At 42.4% G+C, this 14,692-nt stretch overlaps 1 protein-coding gene across 1 annotated transcript in view; it reads left to right on the forward strand.

Moving 5' to 3' along the window:
• The window catches only part of Hsd17b4 (hydroxysteroid 17-beta dehydrogenase 4), a 93,719-nt gene that overhangs the window by 23,131 nt on the left and 55,896 nt on the right, over positions 1 to 14,692 (forward strand). Inside the window, exons 3-7 of the mRNA XM_042264354.2 lie at positions 7,922 to 8,029; positions 10,386 to 10,445; positions 12,156 to 12,177; positions 12,277 to 12,323; positions 14,443 to 14,527. Of these exons, the coding sequence (XP_042120288.1) occupies positions 7,922 to 8,029; positions 10,386 to 10,445; positions 12,156 to 12,177; positions 12,277 to 12,323; positions 14,443 to 14,527 (322 nt within the window). The remainder of the gene's footprint in view (positions 1 to 7,921; positions 8,030 to 10,385; positions 10,446 to 12,155; positions 12,178 to 12,276; positions 12,324 to 14,442; positions 14,528 to 14,692) is intronic.

Here is a 14,692-nt window from a genome sequence, read left to right on the forward strand (position 1 = left end):
TGGATTCTTGTCACGTTGGGCGCCAGATGTTGATGTAACCAACCGTCTTATTAAATAAGAAACACAGAAACAATGTAAAAGAGAAAGCCGAGAGGTCAGAGCTCAGAGCTAAAATCTCACCCTTCCTCCTGCTGTCCCAGCTTCGCGAAAAGAGACCTACCTCCTGTCGGTTCGTTTTTTTAAAGTATGTTGTTCTGCCTTCTCATTGGTTGTAAACCCAAACACATGACTGCCTCGTCACTGTCTGAATGTACAGCCCCCTAGGTCTTAAAGGCATATGTCTCCAATGCTGGCTGTATCCCTGAACGCACAGAGATCTTATGGGATTAAAGGCGTGTGCTGCCACCGCCACACTCTTGCTATGGCTCTAATAGCTCTGACCCTGAACACACAGATATCTATGGGATTAAAGGCGTGTGCCACCACCGCCACACTCTTGCTATGGCTCTAATAGCTCTGACCCCCAGACAACTTTATTTATTAACATACAATCAAATTAATATTTCAGTACAAATCAAAATAATATTTCAATACAATTAGATTACCACCACAGTCTATTTCTCTTTATTTTTTCTTTCCCATAACCATTAGCCCACAGATTCCACATGTGTACCCTAACATGAGGAGGCACCCAGTGCCCTTATTTAAAACACATGTCTCCTCAAGATACTTAAAACTGTGTGCTTTAGGCATCCGTATTCTCTGCAAGCATAAACAGTGCTTTGTTTGGTAATTCAGAGTGCGCACTGACTGAGTGAGCAAGTGAAACATAGAACATGAGGAGACAGACTGAAGAAGCATATGCAGATGCCAGTGTATAATGAACAGACTGCATTTGCTGGATCCTCTCTAGATGATTCTATGAGCATCACCAACCCAGTTATGTGAGAAAACCTCTGAGTCACATTACAGTGCCTCTTTCTTACCAGTTAGAAGAAATCTTAACAAGCTTAATAGACTTAGCATCAGTTGGAGCTGTTTGTTTACCATACAGTTATTTATTGAATGCCTGTTACGAAGAGAACATCATCTGCTAGACAGAGCATTGTAGTGGGAGCTGTGTAAGATTTTAGGTCCCTACTTTGTTTTTTATTTTTTTATTTTTAAATTGAAATGAGATCTTGTTGTATAGCTTAGGCTGGCTTTGAACTTGTGAATGTCCTACCTTAGCCTCATTCCTGCTGCGAGTATAGGCATGTGCAGCTATGCCTGGTAGCCTCTATTTTTAGGAAGCTTGGGTTGTAGTAAGAAGGCAGTAGAAAGATACACAATAATATTATATGTGAGAAGAAAATAAATAATGATAGATGCTGGGAGCGGAAAAAATGAAGACTGATTGGGATAGAATATGCTGACAGAGGACTCTGAGGAGAGACCTCCCAGAAGTGGATTGTGAAGGACTGACCTGGAGATCTGAGGATCAAGAGTTTCTGCCAGAGATGCCAGCTGGTGCTGAGGCCCTGAGACGGGGACAGGCTTGATGTGTCTTAAAGTTAGCAAGGGGGTCAGTGTGGCTGGACTTGGTAGAGCCACTGAAGGGAGTAAAAGTTAGAGATGAGAGAATCGAGTCAGCAGGAGGCTGGACCGGGTGGCTTTTGACCCGATTTAGATGGTGAAATAGTGCAGAGTGTGAGTGGAGGAGCCACGTGACCTGGTGTAGGGGGTTAATGTTTTATTTGGTTACTGATTAAGGACTAGATGACCCAGACCAAGAGTGGAAGGGAAATGGAGGGTCATGATGGATGGGTACATGGGTTGGTTGTTTTTACATATGCTTTGTAATTTTTTAAAATGAAGATAAACAAGTATAAGCAGAGAGGTGAGCCAGAACCTATTGCAGTAATCTACTGCATAGGATTTGGGTGTCCTCCAAGGCTTCATGTGGGGAAATTCAGTCCCGTGTGTGTGTGTGTGTGTGTGTGTGTGTGTGTGTGTGTGTGTGTGTGTGTGTGTGTGTGTGTGTCTGGTAACGATGTTTTGAGGTGGGACCTTTGGAGGAGATTAGGTTTCAGTGGACCTTCTGTGCGCTGCCCATGAAATCTGGTGGCTTTCTGAGGAAAGAAGAGCCAGGGATAGAGAAATGCCGGTTCCACCTCTTGTCATGTGGCGTTAACTCTGTCATGACCTGGCCCTTATGTGTACGTACAGGTCACCCTCAGGTACCATTCATCAGGAGCTGGCTCTTACTGGCTTGGAGCTCACGCATTTGGTCAGGCTAGCAAGCTCCAGGTATGTACTGTCTCTGCTTTCCCAGCCCTGGGATTGAGTGCACCACCACATGCAGATCTCTCATGGGGGTTCTGGGGGTTAAACCCAGGGCTTCATGCTTGCAAGGCAAGTCATTTCCTGACTGAGCTATATCCCAAGCTCCATGCCCCTCTCCCCTCTTGGACACAAGAGCTCATGTAGCCCAGGTTGACCTTGAACTCCAAATGTTAACATAGATGACCTTGAACTTGTGGACTTCCTGCTGCCTCCTCCCAAGTGCTGCAATTGCAAGCGTGTGCCTCCTTGGGTAGTTTTTGTGGTACAGGTACTCTAACCCAGGGCTTTGGGCCTGCTAGCAAGTGTTGTACTAATGCAGCAATAGCCCCGGCCCTTCGGCCTCGTTTGTGTATAAAACAGCCTGCTTCAGGTAGTTAGCTATGGTAAGGAAAAGCACGCCATAAATCCCTGCAAGAAGTGGTAGTGCCTTCGAAAGGATGGTAGGGGTGGAGGTTAAAGTCTGGGTATGTTTTGAAGGTAGGTGGGGTGGGGTTTATTGAATGTTTATATGTGAATTGTAAGGGGAATCAAAGTTAAGGATGATCTCAAGGTTTTATGAGTTGAGCGTCTGAAGAATTAACTATGTCCATTTCCTAAGTCTGGGAGGAATGAAGAGGAACAGACAGGCAGGCAGGAGACATTTCTGTTCCATTTGCTGGAGGCAATGGGAGCAGCATTCTGAGATGGAGGTCAGGGGTAGGTTCCCTTCTTATCTTCCTCCTCTTCTCTCTCTGTCACTGCCACATGTAGCCCAGACTGGCCTAGAATTCAGTCTGTGGTCAAGGATAGCCTTCAACTCTTGATCCTCCTGCCTCTGCCTCTTGAGTGACCAGTCTCCGTTACATACCCACTCTTGGTCTCTGACAGGTCAGGTCCCAAACAGAAAACACAATATTAGATTCAGTGCTTAAATCGGCTGGTGCTGTCCTGTGTTCCTCCTCTGACATGTAATTGGAGCATTCTCCTGTACAGGGAGTGTTTAAAGCCAGGGCTCTGATTACGAACTGAGTACAGACAGAACAGGAAAAGAGGTCTAAGGATTATTCAGTCTTCATCTTTCATTTCCAGTTTTCTTCTCCTTTAAGGAGATGTTGGCCTCCTTGGTGAGGCAAAGAAAATCAATTTGAGGGATTGCTAAGGCTTGACTGCTGGTGTTGAACCTGATCCCAGCTGTGCTGAGCTGTGGCGTTTGAAGAGGATTAAGCACCCTTCTCAAGGGATCAGGCTGAAGGAGCTCTCCCTTGGACTCTAGGCCCTTTTGTCATGTAGGCCTCATTCTTCCCCTCTGGACGATGCAGCCACAAGGCAACGTTGAGGAAACACAGAACTGTAGAGGGAAAAAGGCCTCGGCACACAGATAAGCGCGGAGGAGCCAGGAGAATTTCACCTCTTCAGTGGAATGAGGTGCAGAGCTGCTTTCCTGGGATGCCAGGAGTGATGCCATTTACAGTCTGGTGACCCTGCTGTCTGATGGGTCAGGGTCCATCTGTATCTCCCACAATCTATGTTTTTACTGAATCCCTCCTCCCCCAAATCTTGAACATTGCTTTTAGGCCATAAACCCATCCTTATGAGAGATGTCGTTTGCACTTCACTACTAAGTGACTTCTGTGTTATCTTAGGGCCAGGCCAAGCCTGACTCCCACAGGGATTCTGTTGACCTCAGTCATTCTCCCTAGACATTTATCTTGAGCACTGTCCCGTAAGTCAATGAGAAACCACCTGACAGATGAAACCATTTGTACTTTGTAAAGAGCTCCAATGTAAACATGTCTTAAGCTTTGCTGTACTTTCAGGGCTAATTGTTATCTGACTACTACCTCCCTCCCATCCCCAAGTTGTGCTGTGCTTAAATATGGCCATGGTAAAGGATCTAGGTCAGACTCTAGAAGTCCTGGTCCAGCACCATATACAGTAACATCGGGTTGAGTTCATTCTACCTCACTCTGATGGTTTTTCCCTGTCTGCTGTAAAGCCTGCAGGGGACCCCCCACAGAGGACAGTTCTCAGGTAATTTTGGGGCTTGGGCATTCTAATCACTAGACCTGTCAAAAATAAATTTTCCTTAGTGTCTATCCAGTCTGTCGTGTTTGGTCTGAGCAGCACACGTTGAGTCGAGAAAGGAAGCTAGTCCAGGGTTTTGCTTTCTGAGTGGCCCTTCACTTCTGAGCCCTGCACACATTTAGATACATTTGTAGCCATTCTAGAAGATTCCTCCTGAGCCAAGACGTGGGTAGGTCTTTTTATCAGACAGTAGGAACAATATGATAGCCAGCCCGGTTTTCCCCTCTGTTCCCTGGCAGTCAGGCAGCTTAAGGTGAAGCTGGACAAGTTCCTCAGCAAACACTGGCTATGCCTGGTAGAAGCTGTTTTTCTCTAACATAAGTATGTGTGAATCACTCACACACACACACACTCACACACACACCCTACACCCCACACATATAACACGTCGTTAATTTTTCTTTTCTGTCTCTTGAAACAGGTATTATTGTCAGATAACTTAGTTTGCCCTTGAACCCCTGATCATCCTGCCGCCACTGCTAAGTGCTGGGGTTGCAGATATTTTACATTTACGTTTTTAAGAATGCTTTTGAGGCCAGTGAGATTGCTCAGCAGGTTAAGGCCCTTACAGAGAAGCCTTATGACCGAGTTCCTTCCCCAGGACCTATGTGGTGAAAGGAGAGAACTGATTCTTTGCTTTCAACTTCCATATGAGTCCCATGACACCTGTGTGGCCCCCAAATGCATACACTTAGAAATTCTTTTTGGTAGTAATCAGGACATAAATATAAACTGGTTAAGAAAAAAAAAATCCATTGGGACCAAGCTATTGTAAACTTAATGAAATGCTTTTTTTGGGGATGTGGGAGGTGCTAGGGATTAAATTCAAGGCTTTGTGCCTGCCACACACATGCACATGTTCTGTTTCTACTGCTCTGCACCCCCAGCTGAATGAAATGACTTTTCTCCTTGTGCTGGGCATTGAACTTAGAATTTTATAGATGCTGGGGAAGTGCTTTTCCATTGAGCTATATCCCCAGCCCCAAAGTAATTCTTCATTAAAAACAATTTTTCAAATTATATTATTATTATTATTATTATTATTGGTGTGTATGTGTGTGTATGTATGTATATATGTGTATGTAAGTGTGTGTGTGTGTGTGTGTGTGTGTGTGTGTGTGTGTGTGTGTATGTGTAGAGAGGGTGGGGGTGCGCGCTGTAATGTACGTGTAACATTCAGAGGACAGCTTGTAGGAGTCAGTTCTCCCCTTCCCCGTGGGAGTCCTGGGGATTGAACCAGGTCATCAGGCTTGGTATAATCTCCTTTACCCATTGGGTCGTCTAGCTGGCTTTCATCTCCGTGGTCAGTGGTCACTGGATATGATTCTGTGACAAATCCTTTGAAGGTTACATGAGTGTGAAAATGTGTACGTACGCAGCACTCTTTAAATTAAACCAGTATTACTCTTGGTGGGTGGGTGGAGAGTTAGAAGAAATTGCTGTATAAACTATATATAAACTACAGTGGAAAGAGTAGCCCGTGATTAAAAAAGCACGGAGTGAGCCTAGAGTATATGGCATCTGTGTGATAATAACATTGTGTGTTAGGAAAACTTACAAGTGTTCTCTGCTTAGTGGTTTAAAAATCATATGTATGTGCACACATACATTAAATGTGTCCTTTTTCTCTGCATTAGCCAACCTTCAGTGTTTGTGTGTCTGGCTGCACTTTCTGACTTCTCCACTTGGGGGCAGTGTTTCACTACACAGTGGAACAATTCTCCACTTCAATGCTATATTTGTCAATTTTTTTTCTTGGAAGTTCTTGTGCTATTTTATTTTATTTTTTAAAGGAGGAAAGGGAAGGGGGAAGTAATGTAATTATATTTTAATTAAAAATGTAAAGTTAATTAAAAAGAGTCATCAAAACTCTTGCTTGTCTCAAAATTTTGATTATTTTTAACTAGTTGTTTTCTGGCATTTGAATAATTGCATGGAAATGAGCAATTAATAGAGTTTGGATTTTGAAGAATAATCTCCCTTTCCATGTCTTGAGGGTAATGTAAATGTGTTTCCTATTTGTGTCTTTACAGAGAGTTTTCATTTTTAGCAAGGCTGGTAATATTACAAGATTAGGAAAACTCATTTCTTTAAAAAAGAAAAGGACTGAATACTCATATCCTGTGGCTGTTTTTAGTGTGGTTATGTGTTGGCTTTTCTCTCTGTCTTCCCTTTATCTCCTAAGTCACCCCACTTCAATGAAAAGGGATGCTTTTCTTCAGAAAACCAAAACAAAAACAAAATCCAATCATCAATATTGAAAAACTTAATTGTAGTATGTAACTTCTCACCATTGGTAATTAGTAATTTATTAGGTTTATAGTCAAAATCATGTGGTATCCCTGCAAAAATGATCCATTCACAATACAGTCTTCACCCCAAATACTTTTCTTCCCTCTGCCAACATAACATTGTTTTGATTATTTGGGAACTTCACATCATGCACTCTGATCACGCTCATTTCCCAGTCCTCCCAGGTCTACCCCCCTCCCCTTGTGACCTTCCGAGGAGGAGGAGGAGGAGGAGGAGGAGCATGGTCACACTCCCAGTGGCCAGCCCCTTAAAGAAAACCGAGTCCTTCCCACCCCACCCCTGCCAGGAGCCATCAACACCCAATATTTTTCTTCAATCCTGTTTTCCTAAGTTACTTGGCATTGGTCTGCATGTTTCATTAGTGTTGGCATGTTATTTTTGAATTTCTGTGCAGTTGACAGTTGTCATCTGTCCCTAGTACTTGGCTACTTGGCTTTGATAAGTACTCTATACTAAAATCTTCCGTTATTCACGTTCAGTGAGTCAGAAACTCTGAGGGCGAGCACTGTTCTCATGCCATATGTGTCCCACTGTAGATGTTCTCTGAGTATAGTCAGTCGATAATTGATGATGGTAATTGTATAATTGAGTGTATGGAGATTTGGTGTGTTTTCTTGCGACTAGTGACTGAAAGAAAATGTATTAGTTTGGTATATAATTTGTGATCTCTTTTAATAGATATTTTCCCGAATTCTAGATAATAACATTGTGTGTTAGGAAAACTTACAAGTGTTCTCTGCTTAGTGGTTTAAAAATCATATGTATGTGCACACATACATTAAATGTTTTTTTTGACATGGGGAAGATACTTTATAGAGTGTGTTTATTATCTTTAAAAACTTTATTGTAGTAAGAAGACAATGTGATTGCTAACCTCAGTTTTAAGTTTACAGTACACTATTATTATAGACACTTTGTTGTTATAATAAGTCTATGTAACTGTTTATCTTGCATAATTAAAACTTTAGACCTATTAAAATCTCCCCGGTCCAACTTCTCCCGGTTCTGGAACCATCTGTCTAGTCTATGAATCTAGCAATCTGACTATTCCAAAAGCCACATACAAGGGGAACTTGTCCTTTTCTGGTTGTTGTACTTTGCCGAGCAGGACATTGGGCCTGTTTGAATAACACACGTTTATGTACATTTAGTAAGACTTACGATAATGTAGCTGGGAAGTGGGCAGATGATCGAAGAGTTACACCAGTGATCTGGACTTTATATCTAACGTATTTGGGAGATGTGAAAAATGAACCGTTTGCTTGGTTTTGCCTTGCAGTGAATGACTTGGGAGGAGACTTCAAGGGAGTTGGTAAAGGCTCCTCAGCTGCTGACAAAGTTGTGGAAGAGATAAGAAGGAAAGGCGGGAAAGCGGTGGCCAATTATGGTATGTGACAGGTATAGACCGTTGACTCTCCTTCCGCTGATGAAAACTGCTCCTGCTGGTCATCGCTGAGATATAACTCAGCACTACACTGGAACTGTGGAACTAGATCTTACCTGTATCTACCAAGCCTTTTGAGAACAGACTTTATATCCTATGTGAGAAATTTCTAAACCTTTGATGTAGGTAATTTCACAAACTCCTCTGATACTTAAATTGTTGTGTTCTTAACAGGGTTGTTTAAACTAAAGATCTGACATCTCTCCACAGCATCAGCTTTAATTCTTCTTAGCACTCTTAGAAGAGTCTCACAGTATACTGTGCTAAGTGCACAGTATACTGTGCACAGTATACTGTGCTAAGTGGCGAACGGCCCTTTGCTGTATCAGCTGCCATGTTCTGTTGGGCTCAAGCAGTTGAGTGTCAAATTAGATATGAGTACGACATGGACAAACCTGCAGATACAGCTTTCCCAGTCTGATTTGCTAGTCTAGTGGTATTGGAGAGGACTTCGTTGAATAGACTGACTTTTCAAGCTTGTGGCTTCTGACTTCTCTGCAGCCAGCTTGCGGTAGCTTGACTTCATTTTGACAGCTTACAGGGCAGGAAGTAGAATTTGATCCATATTATTTGAGGGAGTATTGAGATGCTTACTGTCTTTTTCCCCCCACGTTGGTGACTTAGAAAAAAATGTTTCAACTTTTTCTTTAAACTTTAGAACCTTAAAAACCTGCAAGGATAAGAACTCAGGCTCCTCCCTTTTGCAGCTCTCATTGGTGTGGTCTGTGTCTGTCGATCAAGACTGCAGCCCCTCCAGGTGTTCCAAGTGCTAAGGCTTTGCAGGGAATTAGAAGCTCAGCAGCCCTTGGGAGGGCTGGGTAGGTGAGGCCCGGGAAGCTGCCAGTGATCACTGAGCTGGTTCAGGCCTCATAGGCTCCCGTGGATGAGTCCTCAGTCTTACCTGGGAAGTCTGCATTTGCAGCCATCCAGACAGTGAGCATTGGTGACCCGAAATTCTGAACCCCAAGCTCCGCAGCCTAAAATGTCTTGAGTGCTGACATGCTGTCAGATGTGGAACATTTCACAACTGACCTCACCTGACAGAGTGTAGTCAGTTTTGAACAGGCACAGTAGAAATTATATATGAACTTACCTTCAGGTGTGAGTGTAAGGTGAATTCGTAGGACATGTGAATAAATGCTCTGTGTAGAGTTGGGTTATAGCCCCAAGATAGATCATTATGTGTAGGAAAATCCTCCAAAATCTGAGAAAAAAAAAATACTGGTTCCTAGCATTTTGGAAAATGGCTACATATATATAGCCATTTTACACATATACATAGACACACACACACACACACACACACACACACACACACACACACACACACACACACACAGCAGTATTTTGTTGTATAGTTGAGGTTGGCCTGAGTCTTGAGACACTCTTCCCCCAAGCCCACCAAATTCTGTGATTACAGGGGTGTGCTATGGCACCTGGCCTCAACCTGTATCTCTTACCAGACACTGTGTAGGTCCCATGGAAAGGCGTGACACTACCTCCTGGGTCCTGTGAAAGAGGCTGACATCATTCCTGGGTCTGACAGAAGACATTTCCTGGGTTCTGAGGAGGGAGGGCACTGGTACTGTTTCTGCCGTCAGTGGTGATGAAAAGTTACAGCAGGCAGTGCCCTGCCTTCGAGCTTACCAGCCCAGTGTGCAAACCCACAATGTCTGCTTCACCTGTTGTGGTTACTATTTCAAAACTGGGTTTTTATTGACAGTTCGTGCAGTTATATAATGATGTATATGCTTTTACAAATTAAATGTGTACCTCCATCTCCCCCAAGTTTTCATTTGCCATTAAGATGAGATACCCGAGTAGTTATGTAAAATTAAATATAATTTTTTAATGCTTTAAATTTTAAAAATTAAATTTTTAAATGCTTTAAACTAAGCATTTGCCTGCTATGCTGGCCACACTTTGGAACATTCAGTGGCCATCTATGACTATATTGTACAAGGGTGGAAATAGGGCGTTTTCGACTTCACAGGAAGTTTAAAAATTTAATTAACATGTAATTACTTCATAGGCCTGCCTTTTTCCATAAGCAGTTTTATTAGACAGTGTTGCTGTGGTTAGTTCTCATCAGCATCTCTTGTCCATCCCAGTCCGTCCTTATTTTGCTGGTTAATGAGCGGTCTGGCATAAACACTTCCTTGGTAATAGTGGACTGTGTTGATTGCTGTGTGCCTTCCTTGAGTTTATTCTGTTTGGTGAGAGTATCACTCATGCTCTGAGCCACAGAAGGTGTCTTGTGAGGAAATGATTGACGTTTCATCCTCATTGCTCTTCTCAGACTCCGTTGAAGCAGGAGAGAAGCTCGTGAAGACGGCACTGGATGCTTTCGGCAGAATAGGTGATGTTTTCTAGCATTTATGCTTTTCTTTACCCCATTTCTGTTGCAGTGGTAAAAAAACTACCGGGAAAAGCAACTTAGGGGAGGAAGGGATTCATTTTGACTTGTAAGTCTAGGATACAGTCCGTCATTGTGGGGAAGTCATGACAGGAGTTCAAATACCGGTCACCTCAGCAGGAAGTGACTGTGTGTGTGCTCCTTGCTTGCTTGTGCTCAGTTCTATTTCCCCGTCTTACACAGTTTAGAAAACCCTGCCTAAGCAATGGTGCCACCTAGAGTGGCCCAGGTCTTCATGTATCAGTTAGCTTAATTAAGATAGTCCTCCACAGACATGCCCGTAGGTGAACTCAATGTAGACAATCCCTCAGTGGGACTTTCTTCTGGGTGATGGTAGGTTCGGTTAAGTTGACAATGAAAGCTAACTATTACATGGCCCTAATGAAACACTTTCTAGCTTCCTGATATAATATTTTTGAATCGGCATTTGCTTAGTAAACAGATCTCTCTTGCTAATGAGATTTTTGGGTTTGTTTTATAAGTCAAATATTTTATTTAACCTATTTTATTTCATAATAGATTTGAGGTGATAATCTTAATAAAATGTATATATTTAGCTTTTTTAATTTTTTGCGCCTTAAATGATTAAAAAGTTTTGTGAACATAAGCTCTTTGCCCCTTTTAATCATAATTCAATTAAGTCTTAAATACATTTTTGAGATAAATCAGTATTTTGGCAATAATGGGACCTGGCACATTCTTTTTAATAATTATGTTCATTTAGGTGTTTAATGAACATTTTAAAGGTTTAAATGATTTGATGTCTTATAAATTTAGAAGAAATTTGTGTAAGTGTTTTAGTTAGGGTTTCTTTTTTTTTTTTTTTTTTTTTTTTTTTTTTTGGTTTTTCCGAGACAGGGTTTCTCTGCGTAGCTTTGCGCCTTTCCTGGAGCTCACTTGGTAGCCCAGGCTGGCCTCGAACTCACAAAGATCCGCCTGGCTCTGCCTCCCGAGTGCTGGGATTAAAGGCGTGCACCACCACCGCCCGGCTTTAGTTAGGGTTTCTATTGCTGTGATGAAACACCATGAGCAAAAAGTAAGTTGGGGAGGAAGGGCTTATTTGGCTTACACTTCCACATCACTGTTCATCATCAAAGGAAGTCAGGACAGGAACTCAAACATGATAGGAACCTGGAGGCAGGAGCTGATGAAGAGGCCATGGAGGGGTGTTGCTTACTGGCTTGCTCCTTATGGCTTGCTTAGCCTGCTTTCATATAGAACCCAAGGCCACCAGCCCAGGGATGGCACCACCCACAATAGGCTGGGCCCTCCCCCATCAATCATTAAGAAAATGCCTTACAGGCTTCCAGGCAGATCTTTTTTTTTTTTTTTAATTTTATTTTTTAATAAAGACTTATTTATCACATATACAGTCTTCTGCCTGCACTCCAGAATAGGGCACCAGATCTCATTACAGATGGTTGTGAGCCATGGGAATTGACCTCTGGAAGAGCAGGCTGTGTTCTTAACCCCTGAGCCACCTCTCTACCCCCCTATAGCCAGATCTTAGGAGGCATTTTCTTAATTTTTGTTCTATTTAGTTTTTCTTGGGGGGCTTTAAAAAAAGTTTTTAAAATAAATGTGAGTGTGAGCAAGTGAAAATTAATATGCTTGCTTTCCTTTATGTAACTTGGCTCTTTTTTTATATTGTAGATGTTGTGGTCAACAATGCTGGGTGAGTTTTTATTTTCATTTTCAGTAAAGTACACACCATTGTGTCTAGCACTAGATATTTTCCCTTTCACTCTGACCGTACATGTTATCAACATTCTAGAATCCTGAGGGACCGCTCCTTCTCTAGGATCAGTGATGAAGACTGGGGTAAGCTGTTCTTCATGCTTCTGTGGGATGGAACGATCCATGACCCATTTTGTCCTTTTAATATTTAATGAGTTTATACAGTTAAGGAAATACCTTGTTTGCTGCCGTTGACATAAATGTAGTCTATTGATGATGATTTATAGAGGTAGAAGTGTCATATTTTTAAGCATTTGTTAAAAAATAGTTAAGCCATTTGCAGAAGTTACTGAAAACAGTTTTGTTGCCTGCAATGTTTCTCCTTCTCTCTTCCTAGGAGGTTGTCAGCTTTTTTTTTTTTTTTGAGCAGTATTAACTTTTTTTTTAATAGCTTTTACCATGTTTTATCTTGCTGTGTCCCCCACACCCTCCCATGAGTAGAGCAGGATTTAGAAGAGCCCAGGGCATTACAAATTAAAAACAAAGCTTTTCAGAAGAGGGCAGGACAAAGCCTGCATGTACATCTGACGTTTCTAATAAATAGGAAATCTTTTCATTTCCCTTTCCCGTGTGGCACAGGTTGAGGTTATACAATGATGAAATCCCATGTGTAGTTAATTTTTCTTCTATTCTGTTTGTGGTTGTTCTCAGCCATCATAAGTAAACAAACCGGTGGCTGAGACAGTGGCAGGCGTAGCAGCTGAGCTGGGATGAGCACATCATTGCTAAGAGTTCAGCTTCTGGCCCTAGAACTTGGAAGAGGCACAGTATCCTTGTGACCCAGAATTAAGCAGAGGAAAGCTTTTAGTTCCCTTCCCTTGGGACAGTTGGGGAAGGAAGCTGAGAAAGAGAGGATTGGCTGGCAAGTGGGTCTTTTCCATCTAGCTGGAGAGATCCCATCCTACCCGGTCCACTGCCCATCATCCCTTTTTCTAGCCTCGATTTTGCATTTATCTTCCCTTTCATCTAATATTTGTATTAAAACCTTTTTTTGGGGTTCCAAAGTGAAACCCAATAGTTAAGAATGGTCAACATTCAATCTAGAGTTGAGAACACTCAATCTAGAGTTGTTTCCCTGAAGTGTTCCCGAGTGGTCCACTCACTGGATTGATGTCTTTGAAGTAGACCCCCTCTAACTCATTTGAAAATCTTGGCAAAAATAGTATTTTATAAATATTCCCCCATGATGAGCAGCGTGGTCTAACTATATTTTGTTATTTTGAGTACATGTTATATATGTAAAATTCATGAGTATTACTTATTTAGATTTTTGCTTTTAATGCGTGTGTATTAGTTCATGTGTATGTGTTTGGGTGAGTATGCATATGCATTTATATGCCAGAGACCACGCTGGGTTATTATCCTCAGAAATGCCACCTACCTCCTTGGAGATAGGGCCTCTCATTGGTCTGGAGCTCATCAATTAGGCTAGACTTGCTGGCTAGGCAGTCCCAGGGACCATCTTCACCTCACCAGCACTAGGATTACACACATTTACCACCACGCCTAACTTTTCCACGTGGCTTCTGGGACCCAAACTCAGATTCTCACGCTGATGCGACAAGCACTTTGCCAGCTGAGCTCAGTCCCTGCACATGCTTATTTAAGGGGGGGGATGGTCAGAATTTGTGTGGTCGTTTGTGTTGCCTGGCACACATTCAAGCAGAGATGTCTGAGCTGTCTCTCTGCGCTCTCAGGTTGTATTAACAAGTTTTTATTTTGAGGGGGCATTAATTAAATACAGCATTATGTTGAGATATATGCAAGGATTACAATAATTTTATAAATTATAGGAAAAGCTCATAGGTATGGGTATGAATTATTGATTGGTAGTGTAGTTATAACAGAGCAAGAGTGCTTACTTGGGTATGGCAGTAGGTGGTTATGAATGCTGGGTATAAAATGAGTATGTTTGTGTAAGTTTGTATAATATGTTTGGATAACTTTAAGACAGCTAACTTTTTTTTTTAATTTTTTTTTTTTTTTTTTGGTTTTTTTTTTTTTGGTTTTTCGAGACAGGGTTTCTCTGCGTAGCTTTGCGCCTTTCCTGGAGCTCACTTGGTAGCCCAGGCTGGCCTCGAACTCACAGAGATCCGCCTGGCTCTGCCTCCCGAGTGCTGGGATTAAAGGCGTGCGCCACCACCGCCCGGCTAAGACAGCTAACTTTTGATAAACTATATAATACAAATAATTTTTTTTTTAGATATAATTCAGAGAGTTCACCTGCGAGGCTCCTTCCTGGTGACCCGGGCAGCATGGGAGCACATGAAGAAGCAGAAGTATGGAAGGTAAAGTTGCCTGAAGTCACCAGAGAGGCCTGGAGATGTTCGCACCAAGTGCTCCTGGACGGTTGTTTGGGGCCGGGCGAGCACTCTCGCTCGTGTGCAGGCTTTAAAGTGCCGTTTACTGCACACTCTAGGTGTGGGTTTTTCTTTCCCCACATGCTTGTCATT

This window comes from Peromyscus maniculatus, chromosome 19 (genome assembly GCF_049852395.1).
Source record: "Peromyscus maniculatus bairdii isolate BWxNUB_F1_BW_parent chromosome 19, HU_Pman_BW_mat_3.1, whole genome shotgun sequence".
Lineage (NCBI taxonomy): Eukaryota > Metazoa > Chordata > Mammalia > Rodentia > Cricetidae > Peromyscus > Peromyscus maniculatus.